Source organism: Mauremys reevesii, linkage group 9 (assembly GCF_016161935.1).
Source record: "Mauremys reevesii isolate NIE-2019 linkage group 9, ASM1616193v1, whole genome shotgun sequence".
NCBI lineage: Eukaryota > Metazoa > Chordata > Testudines > Geoemydidae > Mauremys > Mauremys reevesii.
The window spans coordinates 65969183-65989694 of NC_052631.1; the positions used below are offsets into that span (position 1 = coordinate 65969183).

The 20512-nt window shown below is 49.4% G+C and overlaps 1 protein-coding gene across 6 annotated transcripts; it reads left to right on the forward strand.

Moving 5' to 3' along the window:
- Positions 1 to 959: 959 nt before the first annotated feature.
- Positions 960 to 19771, forward strand: NOX1 (NADPH oxidase 1). 6 transcript variants are annotated; one of them, XM_039488808.1, is made up of 13 exons: positions 960 to 1084; positions 11414 to 11509; positions 11936 to 12046; positions 13290 to 13374; positions 14074 to 14222; positions 14354 to 14535; positions 14893 to 15031; positions 16017 to 16109; positions 16355 to 16590; positions 16717 to 16879; positions 17115 to 17261; positions 17576 to 17700; positions 18830 to 19771. In XM_039488808.1, the coding sequence occupies exons 1-13, from the start codon at positions 1040 to 1042 to the stop codon at positions 18954 to 18956; spliced, it is 1698 nt and encodes a 565-aa protein (XP_039344742.1). In that variant the 5' UTR covers positions 960 to 1039; the 3' UTR covers positions 18957 to 19771. The 6 variants fall into 6 exon arrangements, with proteins under 6 accessions (XP_039344742.1, XP_039344743.1, XP_039344744.1 ...); XM_039488809.1 differs by having other exon boundaries at positions 14354 to 14478; XM_039488810.1 differs by lacking the exon at positions 18830 to 19771 and adding an exon at positions 17780 to 17911.
- Positions 19772 to 20512: the final 741 nt, after the last annotated feature.

Consider the following 20512-nt stretch of genomic DNA (forward strand, 5'->3'; position numbering starts at 1 on the left):
ACATCCCTTGATCTGCTGGAAATGCCCCTACTTATACAACCCAAAATGCCATTAGCCTTCTTGGCAACAAGGGCACACTGTTGACTCATATTCAGCTTTTCGTCCACCGTAACCCCTAGGTCCTTTTCTGCAGAACTGCTGCCCAGCCATTTGGTCCCTAGTCTGTAGCAGTGCATGGGATTCTTCCGTCCTAAGTGCAGGACTCTGCACTTGTCCTTGTTGAACCTCATCATATTTCTTTTGGCCCAATCCTCTAGTTTGTCTAGGTCCCTCTGTATCTTATCCCTACCCTCCAGTGTATCAACCACTCCTCCCAGTTTAGGGTCATCTGCAAACTTGCTAAGGGTGCAGTCCACACCATCCTCCAGATCGTTAATGAAGATATTGAACAAAACCGGCCCCAGCACCGATCCTTGGGGCACTCCACTTGATACTGGCTGCCAACTAGACATGGAACCATTGATCACTACCCGTTGAGCCCGACCATCTAGCCAGTTTTCTATCCACCTTACCGTCCATTCATCCAGCCCACACTTCTTTAACTTGATGGCAAGAATACTGTGGGAGACTGTATCAAAAGCTTTGCTAAAGTCCAGAAATAGCACATCCACTGCTTTCCCGTCATCCACAGAGCCGGTTATCTCATCAGAGAAGGCAATTAGGTTAGTCAGGCATGAATGAATAAAAGCTCATGAATATTATTCTAGATAGACAAGGTTGGTGTTTTGCTGCGGGTGTTTCTTGGTAGAGCATAAGGCCCTTTCTGGGAGAATCTGAGTTTAAAAAAAAATAATGCTTAGCATTTCCTTAATGGAAATCCAGCGGGGAAAACCCCTGCAGTTCCATTCTCATAGGCCAGGCAGGGCTGCAAATTCCAGACCACCTGCCAAGCTTATAAAACAGGTGAAACAAGTGAAACAAGAGACACACAGAGTCACAAACAGATCCTGAGAGATAGAGAGAGAGAAAAGGCGAATCTATCTGGACACACAGGCAGCCAGAGAAGAGCGGTAACAGCACAGATCCTTGTAGAACACCAATGGGAAACTGGGTCGTGAACCACTGGTTTCCAGCTGTGGTGATCGTAAGTGACTCTTTACTCATATCCAGCTAGAGATTCTTTTTAGACCACGAGGGACACATTTAAAAAAAACCAGATATCTAGCACTAGCTGGTCATGGAGAAATGGCAAATACTGCTCATTTTGTACAACTACGAGTAGCTTTACTGAATAAGCCTGAATGAAATAGACTTATGAACTTAAAAAGATTTAGGCACCGATTCAGCACATTCTTACCTGTAAGCACAGGGATTTTAGAACACATTAAGAACATGCTGATATGCTGCCCTGAATTGGGTCATTACAAAACTCCACATCTGGAGCTTGCTTGGAAGGAGGATAAATAGACTGGTTACTTAGACAAGGTATAAACCATTAAAACAGGAAAGAGAAAGGAAAAAATAATCTATAGCATGATTCAGTTGGCTTGGAATGAGTCACACCAGACCTGAGGTCTTTTGAAAATCTGTATTTTAAAAAAAAAAAAATCACTCAAATCTTTGTTTTATGTTCAAACTGATTAAAATCTACAGTATTTATTACTAAGCAAATAATTTATTCCTTGAATTTCCCTTTTCCCGTTAAAGAAAATTTAATGATCAGATTGTGAAATTCTCAGGTATTTTTATCGAAAATGATTAGTGACTTTCTTCATGAAATGTTTCCCCCAATGTGAATAGCTCACAAACAGAGCTTAGCAAAAACTGGAAATTCCAATATTTTGACACTTGCTATCATCCCTCATTGGGACAAATTGTTGAAATACTGAAATTTTTCACAGAATGAAAATGCTGGCAAATTTTGATTCAGAAATGAAACATTTCATTTTGATATTTTCAGTCAAAACAATGGAAGTGTTTTGTTTTGGTGTGTTGAAACAAATCAAAATCTTTTGTGTTGAGCCAGTTTGATATTAAACTACATTGGCCTATGGTGCTGCAGTGCCTCAATGGGAATTGTAGTTCATGTGCATCGTGCCATCATTTTTCCCTAGGGTCCAGGCTCTCTAGCGGCAATGCATCTCCCATGATGCACCATGTACTGTTGGTCAGGAGAAGAGATGTACTCAGGCCAAAGAGACAGTCCATAAAATAGAATGTAGGGAGAGGAGGAGCATGAAACACCCCAAACTACCACTCCACTGATGCACTGTGACACTTTAATGTTGAACTTACATGAAACAAAATGTTTCAACTCTGTTCAACAAACCTAAATGTTTCAATCTGGGTCAAACTGTCACAAACCAAAATATTTTATTTTGATTTTCCTGACAGAAAATAGAAACATTTCAACAAAATTTAAAAATTTCCTATGGAAATTTTTGATTTTGTGGAAAGTATTTTTTTCATTGAAAAATCATTTTGCAAGAAAACTCCCGATCAGCTTTACTCACAACCATGGTGCTACAAATATTTGATATTTGAGATGTAAAATTCACTCTCTGTTGGTCAATCACTTAAGTCACCTGGTGTTGTTTCTGTCTCCTGACTGGACAACTGATGCAACTAGCCAAGACATCACACATTTAGAATGCTGAATATTATAACTGAATACACAATCAGAAATGTTGCTTTGGGGAAATATTCAGGCTTCAAATTTGCTTTTTGAGAATATTCACACTGGTAAAACCTGGCTGCTCAAATGTTCATGGAAAGCAAAAGCAACAAAAGTTGGGGCCAAACACGGTTACATCAAAATCCAATTTTCAATTTGAATGAATATTCACAGATTTCCGCCCCCCCGCCTGTCAGTTCAACGTTTATTATATTTAAAGACTTCTTCGGAGAAAACTACAAAACCCTGCTGCCATGTCAAACATTTTCTCTATTTCCCTTTCCTCATTCTTTATAGATAAAGGAATGATGACAGCATAATTTGTTAAGAATTTCTCTGCTCCCCTGCTTAGTCCCAACCTGAGGTCATGATCTCTTATATATTACATCATAGTTGCTTGCTGTGGAATCCAGTTAATCGCCTTTATGAGAAAGAAACAGTGGAAGTGATAGAAAAACAGCATTGTACCTAAGGCACTGATCTACAGAGCCCTGCAAATCTGCAGATATCCGCTTTATATCCACAGATATACGCATCCGGATCATTTTTGCGGATTGGATGTGGATGCAAATTTTGTGGCCACACAGGGCTCTACTGATTTACCCGTAGATTCACTAGGCTCTACTGATTTACCAGGGTCACACACCCAGGGGACCCCTTCTTCCTTCACAGGGCCCATATTATACTGGTGCAAAGCTTGTTATAGTATCAAGGCCTAAATAGGTTATCCATTTTAGACAGTAAGATCTTCAGGACAAGGACTATATCAGGGGTCGGCAACCTTTCAGAAGTGGTGTGCCAAGTCTTCATTTAGTCACTTTAATTTAAGGTTTTGCATGCCGGTAATACATTTTAATGTTTTTTAGAAGGTCTCTCTCTATAAGTCTATATATTATATAACTATTATATTGTAAAATAAACAAGGTTTTCAAAATGTTTAAGAAGCTTCATTTAAAATTAAATTAAAATGTTGATCTTATGCTGCTGGCCCGCTCAGCCCGCTGCTGGTCTGGGGTTCTGTTTGCTTAGGCTGGCAGCGGGCTGAGTGAGGCCTGTGGCCGGGACCCCAGCTGGCAAGGGGCCAGCAGCCTGAACCCCAGACCAGCAGTGGGCTGTGCGGGGCCGGCGGCTGGGACCCCAGACCGGCAGTGGGCTGAGTGGCTCAGCCCACTGCCGCTCAGGGTTCAGGGTTGGGGCAGGAGGTTTGGGTGTGACCTGGGCAGCTCCCATTTGGTGCGAGGGGTGCAGATGGGAATGTGGGTGGGGGGTGCAGGAGCTCCTGTTCGGTGCTCAGGGTGGGGTGGGGATATGGGGGTGCAAGAGTCACGATGTGGGGGGTGCATGGGGTGGGGGCTGGGTATGTGGGGGAGCTGGGTATGTGGAGGGGGTGCAAGAGTCAGGGCAGAGGCCTAGGGGACTGTGAGGGGGGGTGCAGGTGTCAGGGCCTGAAGGGCCTGGGTATGTGTGGGGGTGCCAGAGTTAGGGCTGCGGTCATGGGGGTGGTGGTGAAGGAGTCAAGCAGAGGGCTGGGTGTGTATGAGGGGGATACAGGGCTCAGGGCAGGGCCCTGGGGTGTGTGCAGGGCTCAGTGCAGAGGGCTGGGTGTGTGTGTGTGGGGGGGTCAGGGCTCAGGGCAGGGGCCGGGTGTGTGTGCGGGGCTCAGGGCAGAGGGCTGGGTGTGTGTGTGTGGGAGGGTCAGGGCTCAGGGCAGGGGTCTCGGGGGGTGCACAGCACAGGGCTCAGGGCACGGACCTCGGGTGTGTGCATGGCTCAGGGCAGAGGGCTGTGTGTGGGGAGGGTCAGGGCTCAGGGCAGGGGCCGGGGGTGTGTGCGGGGCTCAGGGCAGAGGGCTGGGGGGTGTGCAGGGCTCAGGGCAGAGGTCTGTGTGTGTGTGTGGGGGGGGAGGGTCAGGGCTCAGGGCAGGGGCCGGGGGTGTGCGGGGCTCAGGGCAGAGGGCTGGGGGGTGTGCAGGGCTCAGGGCAGAGGTCTGTGGGGGGCTGGGAGGGTCAGGGCTCAGGGCAGGGGCCGGGAGTGTGTGCGGGGCTCAGGGCAGGGGTCTGGGGGGTGTGCACAGCACAGAGCTCAGGGCACGGATCTAGGGTGTGTGCAGGGTTCAGGGCAGAGGGCTGGGTGTGTGTGAGGGGGGGTCAGGGCTCAGGGCAGAGGGCTGGGGTGTGTGTGTGTGGGGGGTCAGGGCAGGGAGCTGGAGGGGATATGCCCCTATTCCACCCTCCCTTCCCCAAGGCCCTGCCCCCGCTTCTTCTCTGCCTCCTTCCCGGCCCCCTCCCTTGCAAGGGCCATCAGCTGATCAGTGGCAGAGAGGGAGGGAGAGGAGAAGGAGGGGCAGGAACCCAGCACACTGCGGGAAGAGGCAGGGGAGCCAGCAGGACCAAGCTTCTGCCCCTGCCCCTTGCCTCTATGGAAGGGCGCGAGGGGGCGGAGAAGAGTGGGTGGGGCCGGGCTGGGCAGAATTTTTAATGTTTGCCATTAAAAAATTGGCTGGCGTGCCATCTTTGGCACGCGTGCCATAGGTTGCCGACCCCTAGACTATATGTTTGTTGCACACATTGGCAACACTTAAATAATAAAGGCCCCAATTCAGGCAGGTGTTGAAACACGTGCCTAACTTTAAGAATGTGAGTAGTCCCTTTGATGTTAATTAGACTACTCATATGTTTAAACATAAAAGCATAAGAAGGACCATACTGGGTCAGACCAATGGGCCCTCTAGTCCAATATTCTGTATCCTGACAATGGCAAGATGCTTGAGAGGGAGTGAATGGAACAGAGCAATGTATTGAGTGATCCATCCCCTGTCATCCAGTACCCGCTTCTAGCAATCGGAGGTTTAGGCACACCCAGAGCATGGGGTTGTGTCCTTGACCTTACTGGCTAATAGCCATTGGTGGACCTATCCTCCATGGACTAGTCTAATTCTTTTCTGAACCCAGTTATACTTTTGGCCTTCACAACATCCCCTAGCAACGAGTTCTATAGGTTGTGTGATGAAGAACTTCCTTATCATGGGTGGTGGGACAGCCTACCATGGCCCTGCCCCCAGGCCAGTGTGCCTCCTGCAGGGACTCGGGGGCGCCGGGGTGGCTGGTGCTGGGCCATGCTGCCTGCCCGGTGTTCCAGGGCCAGCTGCCCGAGCCCTGAAACTGGGGGCTGGCCAGAGCCCCAGGACTAGGGATGCAGCAACCACACGGCCCAGCCACCTGCGCACTGGGGCTGGGGGTGCAGCGACTGCCCACGTTCCTTATGTTTGTGTTAAGCCTGCTGCCTATTAATTTCATTGGGTGATGCCTGGTTCCTGTGTTATGTGAAGCAATAAATAACTTCCTTATTGACTTTTTCCACATCGTTCATGATTTTATAGACCTCTATCATATTCCCCTCGGTTGTCTCTTTTCCAAGATGAACAGTACCAGTCTTTTTAATCTCTCCTCATACGAAAACTGTTCCATACCCGTAATCATTCTCTGTACCTTTTCCAATTTTAACATGTCTTTTTTGAGAAAGGGTGACCAGAACTACACACAATATTCAAGGTATGGGAGGACCGTGGATTTATATAGTAGCACTATGATCTTTTCTGTCTTATTTTCTATCCCTTTACTAATGATTCCTAACATTGTTAGCTTTTTTGACTGCTGCTGTACATTGAGCAGATGTTCTCAGAGAACTATCCATGATGATTCCAAGATCTTTCTTGAGAAGTAACAGCTAATTTCAACCCCATTTTGTGTGTATAACTGGGATTATGTTTTCAAATGTGCATTACTTTGTATTTATCAACACTGAATTTCTCCTGCCATTTTTTTGCCCAGTCACCCAGTTTTATGAGATCCCCCTTTATAACTCTTTTCAGTCTGCTTTGGACTTAGCTATCTTGAGTTATTTTGTATCATCTGCAAACTTTGCCACCTGTTCATCCCCTTTTCCAGATCATTTATGAATATATTGAACAGCATTAGTCCCTGCATAGATCCTTGCAGGGCCGGCTCTACAGTTTTTGCCGCCCCAAGCAGCGCACCGAATTGCCACTGTGGGTGGTGGGGGCAGTCCGTGTGCCCTTAGGGCGGCAGGCACGTTTCTGCAGCGGCGGCAATTCGGCAGCAGCTGCTATGTTTAGCTGAAGCCGCCGCGGACAGCTAAACATAGAAGCTGCTGCCGAATTGATGCCACCGCGGAAATGCGTGTGTCGCCCTAAGGGCACATGGACTGCCCCGCCATCCACGGCAGCAATTCGGTGCGCTGCTTGGGGGCAAAACAACAGGGACTGCCGCCCCTTACAGATTGCCCCCGCAAGCACCAGCTTGGAATGCTGGTGCCTGGAGCCAGCCCTGGATCCTTGGGGGATCCCACTATTTCCCTCTCTCAGCTGTGAAAACTGACCATTTATTCCTATCCTTTGTTTTGTATCTTTTAACCAGTTAGTGATCCATGAAGGGACCTTCTCTTTTATCCCAGGACTCCTTCCTTTGCTTAAGAGCCTTTGGTGAGGGACCTTGTCAATAGTTTTCTGGAAGTCCAAGTAAACTATATTCACTGGATTTCCCCTGTCCAAATGTTTGTTGACCCTCTCAAAGAATTCTAATAGATTGGTGAGGCATGATTTCCCTTTACAAAAGGGAGTTGACTCTTCCCCAACACACCATGTTCATCTATAACGTCTAATAATTCTGTTCTTTACTATAGTTTCAACCAATTTGCCCAGTACTCAAATTAAGCTTAGCAGCCTATATTTGCCAGGATCGTCTCTGGAGCCTTTTAAAAAGAAAATCAGTATCAAATCAGTCAGCTTGTACAGTGGCTGATTTAAGCAATTGTTTACAGGCCACAGTTAAGTTAGGCATGAGTTTAAGTACCTTTTTGAGCTCTGTCCGAGGTGCCCAAGTTATCTCTTAATAAAGTCCATGGGACTTTTGCTGGATAAAGACAGCTGAATTTGGTTCAAATAACATAATAAAATAAAAATATTGTAATGATAAAACATCATTCTAAAACAATAAATGCATGTTCTTTCAGTGTTTCCCATTAGGATTCTGGCTGGCTAGTGTCATGGTAGCATCTATCCAATAGTAAATACTTTGGGTGCTTTGCTAAGAATTTCCTAGATTATTTAAATGCCTCCTTCTGCTTCCCCTTGAGTTTACAGCTTCGCACATACTGACTTCATGGGAACACTTTAAATTCCATAGACAGTTTTTTGTTTGCAGTGGTGTTGCAGCCATGTTGGTCCCAGACAATATATACCTCCAGATCAGTGGCACCGCTATGGGCACCTGCATGGCCCCACAATATGCCAACATTTTTATGGCTGACCTGGAACAACGCTTCCTCAGCTCTCGTCCACTCACGGCCCTTCTCTACCTACACTACATTGATGACATCTTCATCATCTGGACCCATGGGAAGGAGACTCTGGAAAAATTCCACCACGATTTCAACAGCTTCCACCCCACCATCAACCTCAGCCTGGACCAATCTACATGGGAGGTCCACTTCCTAGACATCACGGTGCAAATAAGTGATGGTCACATTACCACCACCCTATACCGAAAACCTACCGACCTCTATGCCTACCTTCATGCCTCCAGCTTCCATCCCGGGCACACCACACGATCCATTGTCTACAGCCAAGCACTGAGGTACAACCGCATCTGCTCTAACCCCTCAGACAGAGACCAACACCTACAAAATCTCCACCAAGCATTCTCAAAACTACAATACCTGCACGAGGAAATAAGGAAACAGATCAACAGAGCCAAACATGTATCCAAGAGCCTCCTACTGCAAGACAAACCCAAGAAAGAAACCAACAGGACTCCACTGGCCATCACATACAGTCCCCACCTAAACCCCTCCAACACATCATCAGGGATCTACAACCCATCCTGGACAATGATCCCACACTTTCACAGGCCTTGGGTGGCAGGCCAGTCCTCGCCCACAGACAACCTGCCAACCTGAAGCATATTCTCACCAGTAACTGCACACCTCACCATAGTAACTCTAACTCAGGAACCAATCCATGCAACAAACCTCGATGCCAACTCTGCCCACATATCCACACCAGCGACACCATCACAGGACCTAACCAGATCAGCCACACCATCACCGGTTCATTCACCTGCACATCCACCAATGTAATATACGTGATCATATGCCAGCAATGCCCCTCTACTATGTACATCGGCCAAACCGGACAGTCTCTACATAAAAGGATAAATGGACACAAATCAGATATTAGGAATGGCAATATACAAAAACCTGTAGGAGAACACTTCAACCTCCCTGGCCACACAATAGCAGATCTTAAGGTGGCCATCCTGCAGCAAAAAAAACTTCAGGACCAGACTTCAAAGAGAAACTGCTGAGCTTCAGTTCATCTGCAAATTTGACACCATCAGCTCAGGATTAAACAAAGACTGTGAATGGCTAGCCAACTACAAAACCAGTTTCTCCTCCCTTGGTTTTCACACCTCAGCTGCTAGAAGAGGGCCTCATCCTCCCTGATTGAACTAACCTCGTTATCTCTAGCCTGCTTCTTGCTTGCATATATATACCTACCCCTGGAAATTTCCACTACATGCATCTGACGAAGTGGGTATTCACCCACAAAAGCTCATGCTCCAAAACGTCTGTTAGTCTATAAGGTGCCACAGGACTCTTTGCTGCTTTTACAGATCCAGACTAACACGGCTACCCCTCTGATACTTTACACCTACTAAATTACTAAGGAAGCTAAACTATGGTGTAAGATGAAAGAAATGATCCACAATGTCTAGTGAAAATGGGGTTAGATCCTGCTCTAAGTTACAGAGGTGTAAAGCCAGTCACTGCACAGAAGTTAGCAGTTACTCTGGATTTACACCTATGTCACTGAAAGTGGAATTTGGCCCAAATGCTCAAAGGGAGTTAGGCATCTAAATATCTTGGAAGATCTGCAATGCCTGGCTCTGATCCCGCAGCTGGGTCTGTGTAGGCAAACTCTGCATCCATGCTGAGCTGCTTTGGCATCAGTGGACTCTGCGGATTTGTGCTTGAGGGATTTTGTCTCTTGACATTTGATAAGTGCTGCTATTGCTGGGGAAAGATGCTTGTCTGACTGCCCTGGAGATGGAAGCCCTCTACTTATCCACAGACAGTTTAGGTATGGTAGGGCTGGCTTCCTCCCAACAGCTGCTACCCTGGCCTGGAGGGGTGAGGGATGAGAGCGGAATTCTGTCTCCATGGCCCATTCAGCCAGTGCTTAGTGTGTGTGCGTGCGCTGAGGGAGGGCAAAGGCCGTGTTTGCAAGGAGTCACAGACCAACAAATGAAATAAATATATAAACACTGACCTGGGTTGCTGAGGGGTGCATTTTAAACACTCTTACCAAACCCGCTGCTCCCACAATATGATAGTCCTACCACTTTTTTCAGATAATTTTCCGCATTGCCATTGACCTCTCTGCTGAGACAGCATGCCAGCTGTGCCAGGGGATTGTAATATGGGCACTTCTCCATTGGGAGCTAGACTGAGAACCAGCAACTCCTCTCACCTAGGCCAGGACACAACCCTCAGATACCCATGAACTGTCCTGTCACTGACTTGATCCGACAGGCTGAATGGAAACTGTCCATGAACAGCATCGCACTCTTGTTTGGGGGGAAGGGGAGATGCTAACCCTTCTCACTGAGAGACTGAGCAGCACTACTGTAGTCCTATATGGGGCTCTGAACAGCACCCCAAAGCGGAGGGGCACAGTTCTACCGTGATCGGCGGTGCTTTGGCGGCAGCTTTACCGCCACCGCTTCTTCAGTGGCAATTCAACAGTGGATCCCTGAGTCCCTCTCAGAGGGAAGGACCTGCCACCGAATTGCCACCGCCACTTCATTCATTCTTTGGCAGTGGGTCCTTCTCTCTGACAGTGACTCGGGGACCCGCTGCCGAATTGCCGCCAAAGAGCCTGGAGCTGGCCCTTGCCTCGGGTGCAAAAATTCCTTGTTATGGCTCTCCTCCAAAGCTAGATGACAGTTGAGACCCAGGGGAACAGTGACACAAACAGAACCAGCAGATGGACTTTCTGTTAGTCTGGCCCTTGCTTCATCACCTACAGACCAAATAGCCTCAGATAAGGGGGAGTAGCAGGGACATTCTCCCTTCATTTCCACCACAATTCCCCTGGACTCGTGGTGAGAACTCGTCTGCCCTGCTAAAGTTTGCCAATACAAGGAGCATTTGGGAACAGAAGTTCCTTCAGCCTGGCAAGCTCTGCATCCTCCTTGGCATCCAGCTCCCCGTGACTTCAATAGAAGCTGTCTGTGGGTGCTCTCACCTCAGAAAATGAGGCCTTAACTCTCTAGGGCTGCAGGGCCAACTCCTTCTCCCAGGAACACCAGCTCAGTACTGAGCTCTCATAGCTTCTACTGGTCTCAAGGGGCGCCATGGCACCTCAGAACATCAGGCACAAAGCATCTCAAAATAGGCACCAAAATCAGTGGGCCTCTCTGAAAGTGCTGCTGCCAGTGATCACTCTGCTTTGTAATTCAATGCAGTGATTACAGCCCATGGGTCACATCCTGAGCTGATGTAAATTGGAATAACTCCCCTGAAGGCAGTAGAGCTACGGCAGCTGAGGATCTGGCCCTCCTGAGTTTTATAGTACACTAGCATTTCCCTGTAAGGTTCACTGAAATAAAGGAACACAAGTCTTTTGTTGTCACCTCCTCCCCTCAGACACACTAACACCCTGTTTGACTGTGGGGTCTTTCAATTGCCATTTAACTGTCTTTTCTCCCCACTCTCTAGGCAGCCTGGTTGGGCCTGAACGTTTTCCTGTTTGTATATTATTTCCTGCTGTTTGACAGGGATAAGAAGTTCTACTACACCAGAGTGCTCCTTGGGGTGAGGACAGTCTCCTTCTCTCTTCCCTGCCCCTCTTTTTGCCAGACACTGACCTTATCAGCTGGGAGTGCTTCCCATCTCAGAAATAGGAAGCCTTTCCCATCACAGCTCCACTTCAGGCTGGAGATGGGCCAGGTATGTAAACTCCCCCCATTTCGTGCTGGTGCTGCTCCAAATGGAACACACAGGGAGGCTGTTTGTGGCTGTGACCCCTTTAGGATTTCACCACAGTAGTAGTCTGGGGCAGAACACTAGCCAGTAGTGGTTGACATACAGTAGCATCCACTGCTGTTCAGTGAGGGGTAAATGAAGGGCCTCAGGCTCCTGCATTAAAGCCAAATGCAGTGTGGTGTATAGAGTGATAGCTGGTTACTGGTGGGCACCCACAAAGTGAGACTGACCCTGTCTTTGCACATCCTCCACCAGTCTGCACTGGCATGGGCCCGGGCCTCTGCAAAATGCCTGAACTTTAACAGCATGCTGATCCTGTTACCAGTGTGTCGCAACCTGCTCTCCTTCCTGAGGGGCACCTGCTCGGTGAGTGACCAGCCCTGCCCCACCCTCACTCCCCATCCACCACACAAATGCTCACCCAGGACTGGGACCGATTCTGGCCTCACCTGGCACTCCCGGCTAGTCACACCCAGCACGGTCATGCACTAGTGACAGAATGAGCCAGACACCAAAACATCAGGAGATTGGCCCAAAAGTCATTTACAAATATTACTGTGTTTGTGATGTGGCCTTTGAACTCCCCCTGCCTCACTTCCACATATACAGTGTGAGGAGGTTTTACTGCTGCTGCCTGATGGGGTGGGGTAAGGTCCCCCCCCCAATCTCCCTAATACTCACAATTCCCATTAATTACTTCCATGTCCCCCCCACGGCCCCTCCCTCAACCCAGTAATTAATTATCCACCCCCTGCATCTGCTCCTTGCCCTTCATTGCACCTCTGCTCCTCCTGCAGCTCCAGGGGTTCTGCAGCCTCCTCTCCTGGACCTGGGGGGCCTGCAGCAGAGTCCCTTCCTCCCTTTTCCTAGGCCAGAAGGGGCAGCTTCAGGGGTTCTTCACCCCCTCTGCATCCTCCCAGACTGGGTGTTGTAGGGATGGAGGGAAAGGGGCAGGGAACAGACTGACCCAGGGCTTGGTGGCGGGGAGGGGCACCTCTCCCCCTTCCCTACTCTGAGAAAGGTGTCATCTCCTCCCTCACCCAAAAGGTGTTCTGGCTCCTGAGGGCACGAGGAGGGCTCCATGTGCCTTCTGCAGCAGCTCTGATTGGCTGCTTTTCCTCAGAAGGCAAGGTAGGGGGCAGGGCCGGCTCTAGGTTTTTTGCTGCCCAAAGCAAAAAAAAAAAAACAACAAAAAAAAAAAAACCAACCAACCAAACAAAAAAAACCCCTCCGAGATCACCCAAAATGCTGCCCCTGAAATTGTGCCGCCCCAAGCATGTGCTAGGTTTGCTGGTGCCTAGAGCTGGTCCTGGTAGGGGGAAAGGCAGAATCACAGGGGCAGGGTTGCTAGCACCAATGCCCAAGGGGCTCCAGCTGAGGCCAAGGTCCCCTCATTGGCTACAGCTAGATGCAATGCACAACATGGCCCCTGGCCCTGTGTGTGCATGCCTGCCCACCCATAGGGCCTCCCCCTGCCCCACATGGGGAGGGGCTCACTCTGCCCCCAGTCTCCCCCCCCACCTGTCCCACTCAGCTGGCCCTACCCCTCTTGCCCCCTCAGTCTGGAAGCAGCCCCCTGTTTGCTGACCGTTTCCTCTTCTCTCTGCAGTGTTGCAGGCGCACAATGAGGAAGCAGCTGGATCACAACCTCACCTTCCACAAGCTTGTGGCCTATGCGATTGCCCTGTTCACAGGTAACTCAGGCACCCACCTCACTGCACGCAGTACGGGAAAGTGCTGCACCAGCCAGCAGTTGCTGGTTCAGGTTCCCCCTTGCCTGGGGGTAGGGTTGCTAACCCTCCAAGACTGTCTTGGAGTGTCCAGGAATTAAACATTATGTTATGTGATGAAACTTCCAGGAATACATCCAACCAAAATTGGCACCCTACTGAGGGCAGAGTGAGCAGATGCCCAGGCCCTCCCCAGTGGGATGATGATCAGGGTCTGAGCTCAGTCTCCATGTGACGAGCATGGATTCTATATCCAAGAGGGCAATGGGGTGGGGGCCAGCTGACCCTTTCACAGCAAGCTGTGCTGCCTTGGCTTGCAGCAGGTCTTTGGGTATATATCTACACAGCAATTAAATACCTGCGCCTGGCCCAGGTCAGCTGATTTGGGCTCCCAGGGCTAGGGCTGCAGGGTTGTAAAATTGCTGTGTAGGCATTTGGGCTCGGGCTGGATCCCAGGCTATGAGACTCCCACAATATGAGACTCCCAGAGCCTGGGCTCCAGCCCAAGCTCGAATGTCTATCCAGCAATTTTAGCCCCACACCCCAAGTCAGCTAAGCCAGGCCAGCCATGGCTGTGCCACAGGAACTTTTATTCCAGTGTAGACTCTCAGGATGTAGGTTGGTTCCAATCTCTCTCTCTCTCTCTGTGTCGGTGATGTTCAGCTGTTCACATCATCGCCCACCTGTGTAACTTTGAGTGGTACAATGACAGCCAGCAAGCTGCGGATGGGAGCCTCTCCGCCATCCTCTCCAACCTGCACCAAGATGAGGAGAGTAACAAGTGGCTAAACCCCATCCACACCAACAGCACAGTGAGTGCCCCGGACCTGCCTTGTGGGGATGTGAGCCCCAGGGTGGCTGCCACAGGGCGCCATGGCTTCATTCTGTGCTGCCTGCTGACTTTATGTGACCATCCCCATCTCCTCGCTGTGTTCTCTTGCAGACTCCAGCATACGTAACATTCACTACCATCCCGGGCCTGACAGGCGTGATCATCACTGTGGCGCTGATCCTCATGGTCACCTCCTCCATGGAGTTCATCCGCAGGAGCTATTTCGAGGTCTTCTGGTACACACACCATCTCTTCATCATCTACTTCGCCGGTCTTGTTATCCATGGCATCGCGTAAGGCACCACACAACAGCCACATGTCACTCCCAAATGGCCCTGTCCACCTCCCCATCTGTCATTCACTCCCCATTTCTTACCCTGGCATGTGACTCTCACGCCACATCCCTACTGCTGCGGAGCATCTGGCACCCTCCTTTCTTCCCATCCAAGAATCTCTCACCCTCCCTTTACCCAACCCCCTCCTCTGACTGTTCCATCCTCCCCCGTTTCCAGCAGAACCTCCTGCTATCACATGCTCCCCATCTCTAGGCCAGCGTCTCTCCTTCCTCCTTTGCTCAGCAGTTATGAAGGTGAAGCAGGGAGGTAGGCTTGGATCAGGAGAGCTGTGGTGACATTTCTCTCCTCTCCCAGTGGTCTTGTTCGTGGGCAGACAGCAGAGAGCTTGAATAAGCACAACCCCGAGCACTGTGTGCAGGACCCTACACACTGGGGAAGAAACAACACAGACTCCCACTGTGAAGAGCCCGAGTTTGGGAGCATCCCAGCTGAGGTGAGTCCTTCCAGTGCAGACAATAGCTGGCAGGAGACCACGCTGAGCTAACTGACAGACCTCATCCTTGTCCCATCAGGAGGGGGCAGTGCAGTCACTGACACAATCTTATTTTCCATGGTGTGACAGGAGAGGAGTTCTCTGACCCTCCTAATTCCTTCCCCTCATGCCTGCCAGTAGAACAAGCTCCCTCCCACGTCCCTAAAGCCTCTCCATGCCAAGTATCCCACACGGGGCTTTTCAGAGCCTGCCTCAGCCCTGCTCAACTTTCTAGGTGCTTCTTGCCAAGACAGCCCCTCCCTTCCCCCGATGTACACTCCTGGCCAACCCACCTCTTCCTTGCTGGTTCCCAGTCTGACAGGGGTGGGTGAGAAATGCCAGCAGCACAGGACAAGGCTCCTATCAGGGCAGAGCAGCTCCAACCTGCTGCTCTGGGGGTAGCCCTCAGTGTCATCCAGCTGGGAAGTAGCCAGTTCTCAAAAGGGTTAAGAGGGGATGACGTGAACAATATACACAGCCCTCTGCAGAGGGACTTGGAAACCCAGCTTTTCTCCTCTCTGAATTGACATTAGACTGAAATACGCTCCCCTCACTTGCTGTAACCCACACTGCACTAGTGAGCATCACCCCGGGGAGCTCTGTGCCAAGCTTGCATGGATAACTCCTGAGCAATGGCTCTCGCCCTCTGCCCAGACTGCCTGCTGACGGAGCTTGAGAACCTGAATTAGAGTGGGTGGGACAGTGCTCTGTAGGTATAAGGTACTAATGCCAATCCTGGTGTGCCCATGTCACCCTGCATCAGCATGGAGCCATGTCTCCTGTGTCATAAAAACATTTCCCAAAACATTAGGTGAGAACGTTTGATCTAGGAATCACCCTGTAGGGACATCAGTGCCCTACACTGCCAAACCTCCCCTCAGTGCACATCGGCTCCTCCAGAGATGGAAAGGCTCTCACAATATATTACTCACTTCTGTCTCCACAGTCCTGGAAGTGGGTGCTGACCCCAATCCTCCTCTATGTCTTTGAGCGGGTCTTACGCTTTTGGCGTTCTCGACAGAGGGTCGTCGTTACAAAGGTAAGGGGTGTCTTGGCACAGCCAGTGCAGCCTCTCCCAGCAGGAGTCACTGTAGCCAATGGGATAGAAGCACTACCTATGGGAGCTTCTAGCCACTCCAATCCCAGTCTTTCCCAGCAGGAGTCACAGTATGCTCCCTGTGTAGGGTGCTCCTAGCTACTCCATGCTCAGCCCAAGCAGTGGTGTCGCTGTAGAAGCAGCTGGGTGGGACATACTCATGCTTTGCGGATGTGCCTTTCCTACAGGCTGTCGTACACCCATCAAAAGTGTTAGAACTACAGATGCACAAGAAGGGCTTCAGCATGGAAGTGGGCCAGTATATTTTCATCAATTGCCCCTCTGTCTCGCGCCTGGAGTGGCATCCTTTCACCCTGACCTCTGCACCAGAAGAAGACTTCTTCTCTGTCCACATCCGGGCAGCAGGGGACTGGACAGAGAATCTTATTGATACCTTTCAGCAGCAGAAACCAAAGACACCCAGGTAGGCCAGGACAGCATTAGAGCCAGGAAGCCATTAGAACTCACCCCCTGGGAAGAGTTTTGTGATACAAAGTGATGCAGGAAGGCAGCTTCGACTTCTTACCTGGGTCCTGACTTATTTTACCAGGATAGAGGTGGATGGCCCCTTTGGCACAGCCAGTGAAGATGTGTTCCAGTATGAGGTTGCTATGCTGGTGGGAGCAGGGATCGGGGTCACGCCCTTTGCCTCTGTACTGAAATCAATCTGGTACAAGTTCCAGCATGCAGACCAGCGTCTCAAAACCAAAAAGGTAACCAGTGCAATGGGGGAAAGGCTGGCCTTACAGATGCCTGTCTGACCTTCATTCCCAGCAACCTCTTGTGTGTCCTTGAAGTGCAACATCCCACCATCCCATAGCGCAAAGCTACAACCTTCCTGCTGAATCTGTCCTTATTGTAATGGACTCTCTCCTCTGCTCCACTGCAATGCACAGCTCTCCCATTGTCAGTAACGTCTCTCTTTCTCTTTGTGCTGTTGGATCCCAGATCTACTTCTACTGGCTCTGCCGGGATACAGGTGCATTTGCCTGGTTCAATGACCTGCTCGCCTCCCTGGAGCAAGAGATGGAGGAATCTGGCAAAACAGGTTTCCTGAACTACAGACTCTTCCTCACAGGCTGGGACAACAGCATTGTGAGTCACATACACCATACGGTCCTGATGGCAGGAGATGTCACAGTCTAGGAGGGGAGAACGCTATGGCCCAGAAGGGAACAGGGGAGAATGTCTGTAGGTAGGGATGGGAAGAAGGTGAGAACACCAAGTTAAAAGCTAGACAAGATGAACACAGGCACCAGAGTGGGGATTCTGCCATTTAACCCCTCAGGGAGGGTGGCAACAGTTGAGGCCAAGGCCTCATGAATGAGGGCTCCTGCAGCCCATCTGTTGGGTTCCAGGCGTTGGCAGAATGTCTGCCTGTTCTCACTCCTCATCTCCTGTAACTCTAGGCTGGCCAAGCAGCTTTCAACTTTGATAATGACACGGATGTGGTGACAGGTCTCAAACAGAAAACCTCCTTTGGGAGACCCATGTGGAGCAATGAGTTCTCTGCAGTGGCAACTGCCCACCCCAGGTAAGTGTCTAGTGCCCTGGAGACCATATTGCTAGAGCTGGAAATGCATCTTCAAGCTACCTGGCCTCTTCCTCCTCAGATTGCATGCCCAGCAAGTCTAGTGCTGCTTCTGTAAGCACAGGTGCCACCTAAGGACACTGAGGGTATGTCTGGACTACCCGCCGGATCGGCAGGTAGTGTTCGATGTATCTGGGATCGATTTATTGTCTCTCATCTGGAGGGATGTGATAAATTGATCCGTGAATCGATGCCCGTACTCCACCTTGGCAGGAGGAGTAAGCGGAGTCGACGGGGGAACCGCGGCAGTCGACTCGCCCCTGTGAGGACGGCCAGGTAAATCGAACTAAGATACTTCGACTTCAGCTGCGCGAATAGTGTAGCTGAAGTTGCATATCTTAGTTCAAACCCCCACCACCACTAATGTAGCCCAGGCCTGAGAATGAGCTGCATATTCTATAGAACCAGAATGATTAGAGTCATAGGTTAAGGACTATTGTAATCATCTGACCCCCTGTATAACACAAGCCAGAGAACTTGCCAAAACAATTCCTAGAGCAGATCTTTTAGAAAAACAGCCAATCTTGATTTAAAAAATGCTAGTAATGGAGAATTCACCATAACTCTTGGTAAATTGTTCCAATGGTTAATTACTGAAGAATTCCCAGATTATTGGATTCTAACAGCCTAGGTTTTTTCAGAGGTGCAGAACACCTACAGCTCCTACTACCTTTAGGTGGAGTCGTGGCTGCTCAGCATCTCTGAAAACTGGGTGCAAGGCCGAAATTCAAGGATCTTCTATGGCAGTGGTTTTCAACCTTTTTTTCATCTGCAGACCCCTAAAAATTTTCAAATGGACATGCAGACCCCTTAGAGGACTGGAGTCTCCTCTGAGGTAGGGGTGATGGGCATAAGGGATGTTAGGAGTTAAGTGTGCACATGGTCTCAGAGTTCATCTGCATTTGCATCTGGTACACTGCCCCAGCAGCAGGGATCAATGAATGCCTAGGATCTGGGTGTGTTCTGAAGATGGAGGCAAGTGAAGGCCCACAGATGGTGAAGGGCCCTGGACAGAGCCTGGGGAGGGCAGATGATCTCTCCCCAGCACTAACATTTCCTTTGTTCTGTGCAGGTCTGTAGTGGGGATGTTCCTCTGTGGGCCTCAAGCTTTAGCAAAGAGCCTGCAGAAGTGCTGCCATCAGTACTCCAGCCTGGACCCTAGGAAGGTCAAATTCTACTTCAACAAGGAGAACTTCTAAGCAGCAGGAACATGGCGACTATACTGTGTGACACCACAACCTCCCAAAGAACAATTATCTGATCCTCTACAGCTCCTTTTAAAACTGAATCAACCTGGCCCTGCTGAGGATGACACTACTGGGAAATACTGCCATTCAAACCACATGTCTCCTACCCACTAAACTCAAGGAAGAAGTGAGCTTCCAAAACAACACTGCATTCCTCCAAAGGAAGTGTCCTTTTGAGTTTTCCACCTTGCATCTCCTTTAAAGGGGAGGGGAATGGGTCTCCTTCAGTAGAGGTCAACAGTGATCTCACATGCAGATCAGAGTTGAAATGGACTTTCTGGTGCAATCAGCATGATCTTACGAAGTTTGATTGTGGCACCTGCACAAGGGACTGACAAAGGCTGAGACTGATGATTAAACTTGATTTGGGCATGGACAGAGGAATTCCAGGATGATGGGCTTGGGGGAAATCTGCTGGGGAGAAGGACAGAGGTAATTTGTAGTTAATCCATCACAAAGGGGAAATATTCTCCAATAAATGTTTGTGTAAATGAATATTAAAATAAACAAAACTTGCTTCCATTGTAAATAGCTTGGGATAAAACCCAACCCAGGTGAACCATTCTGTTCAATTTAAGATGCAAATGCAGAGCATTTACCTAGTGCCTGATGGTGTCTGTTGAACCTGTGCTCTGTCTGCGCTAATTGTAAAAAAACAAAGAGTAGTAAAGTCAAATTGCCACCTCCTCTCCCGTCACAGCTGTTCTGTATGGTGACATTGTGTGCATATTCTGTCATCCAGTAGCCACAGCAGAAAGGTTTAACAACCCGATTGAGAGTGACTCACGGAAAGGAAACCTGCCTGAATGTATCTTGAAAAGAAGGAAAACATATTACCAGGAATGGAAGATATCTTAAATGATACAGCAGCCGCAGCTGATCTGCCAGTTGAGAGCAAGGGGCTTAGCAATCCGTGATGGCATTTTTCATGTCAGGATGGGTAGGACTGAAAGCTAAGCTACCCATTTCAGCCCTATAGGAGATCTTCCACAGAAAGATGTGCACAAGTGTAAGGGCTGTTGTGGGAACAGTTGCACTGCAGCTTCCTTTGCTGCACCCAGTGGTGGGCAGAGTGCTCCAGTGCTGCAATTCAGTGTTTTACACCAGCACACAATTCACTGAAAGAAATGCCCAAGACAAACTTCAATCAGACAAGTGTGACAGATACGTTTTCATCACAGGTGCTTTGATAAGGGTGCCTCATAAATCTTGCCAAAGTGACTGTGGCCCAAATGTTCCCACCTGCCTGCTATCACAAAAGACCTTACCACTTAAATGTGGGGTTGCCATGAACTGTTTGAAGTTTTTTCTCTCACTGATGGAGCGAACTGACAGGGTTGTTAATGAAAGAAAAATGACACAGATGTGGGCATTTTCAATGGGCCCAGTTGGTGCCTGGCAAGGTTTCCTGATCAACTGGGACATTCTTCGTAAGAGGACATCTTCACCTCATGCCCTTTTCACTCCTCAGAGGCCACATGTATGAAACTCAGTAGAGCAGACATAAT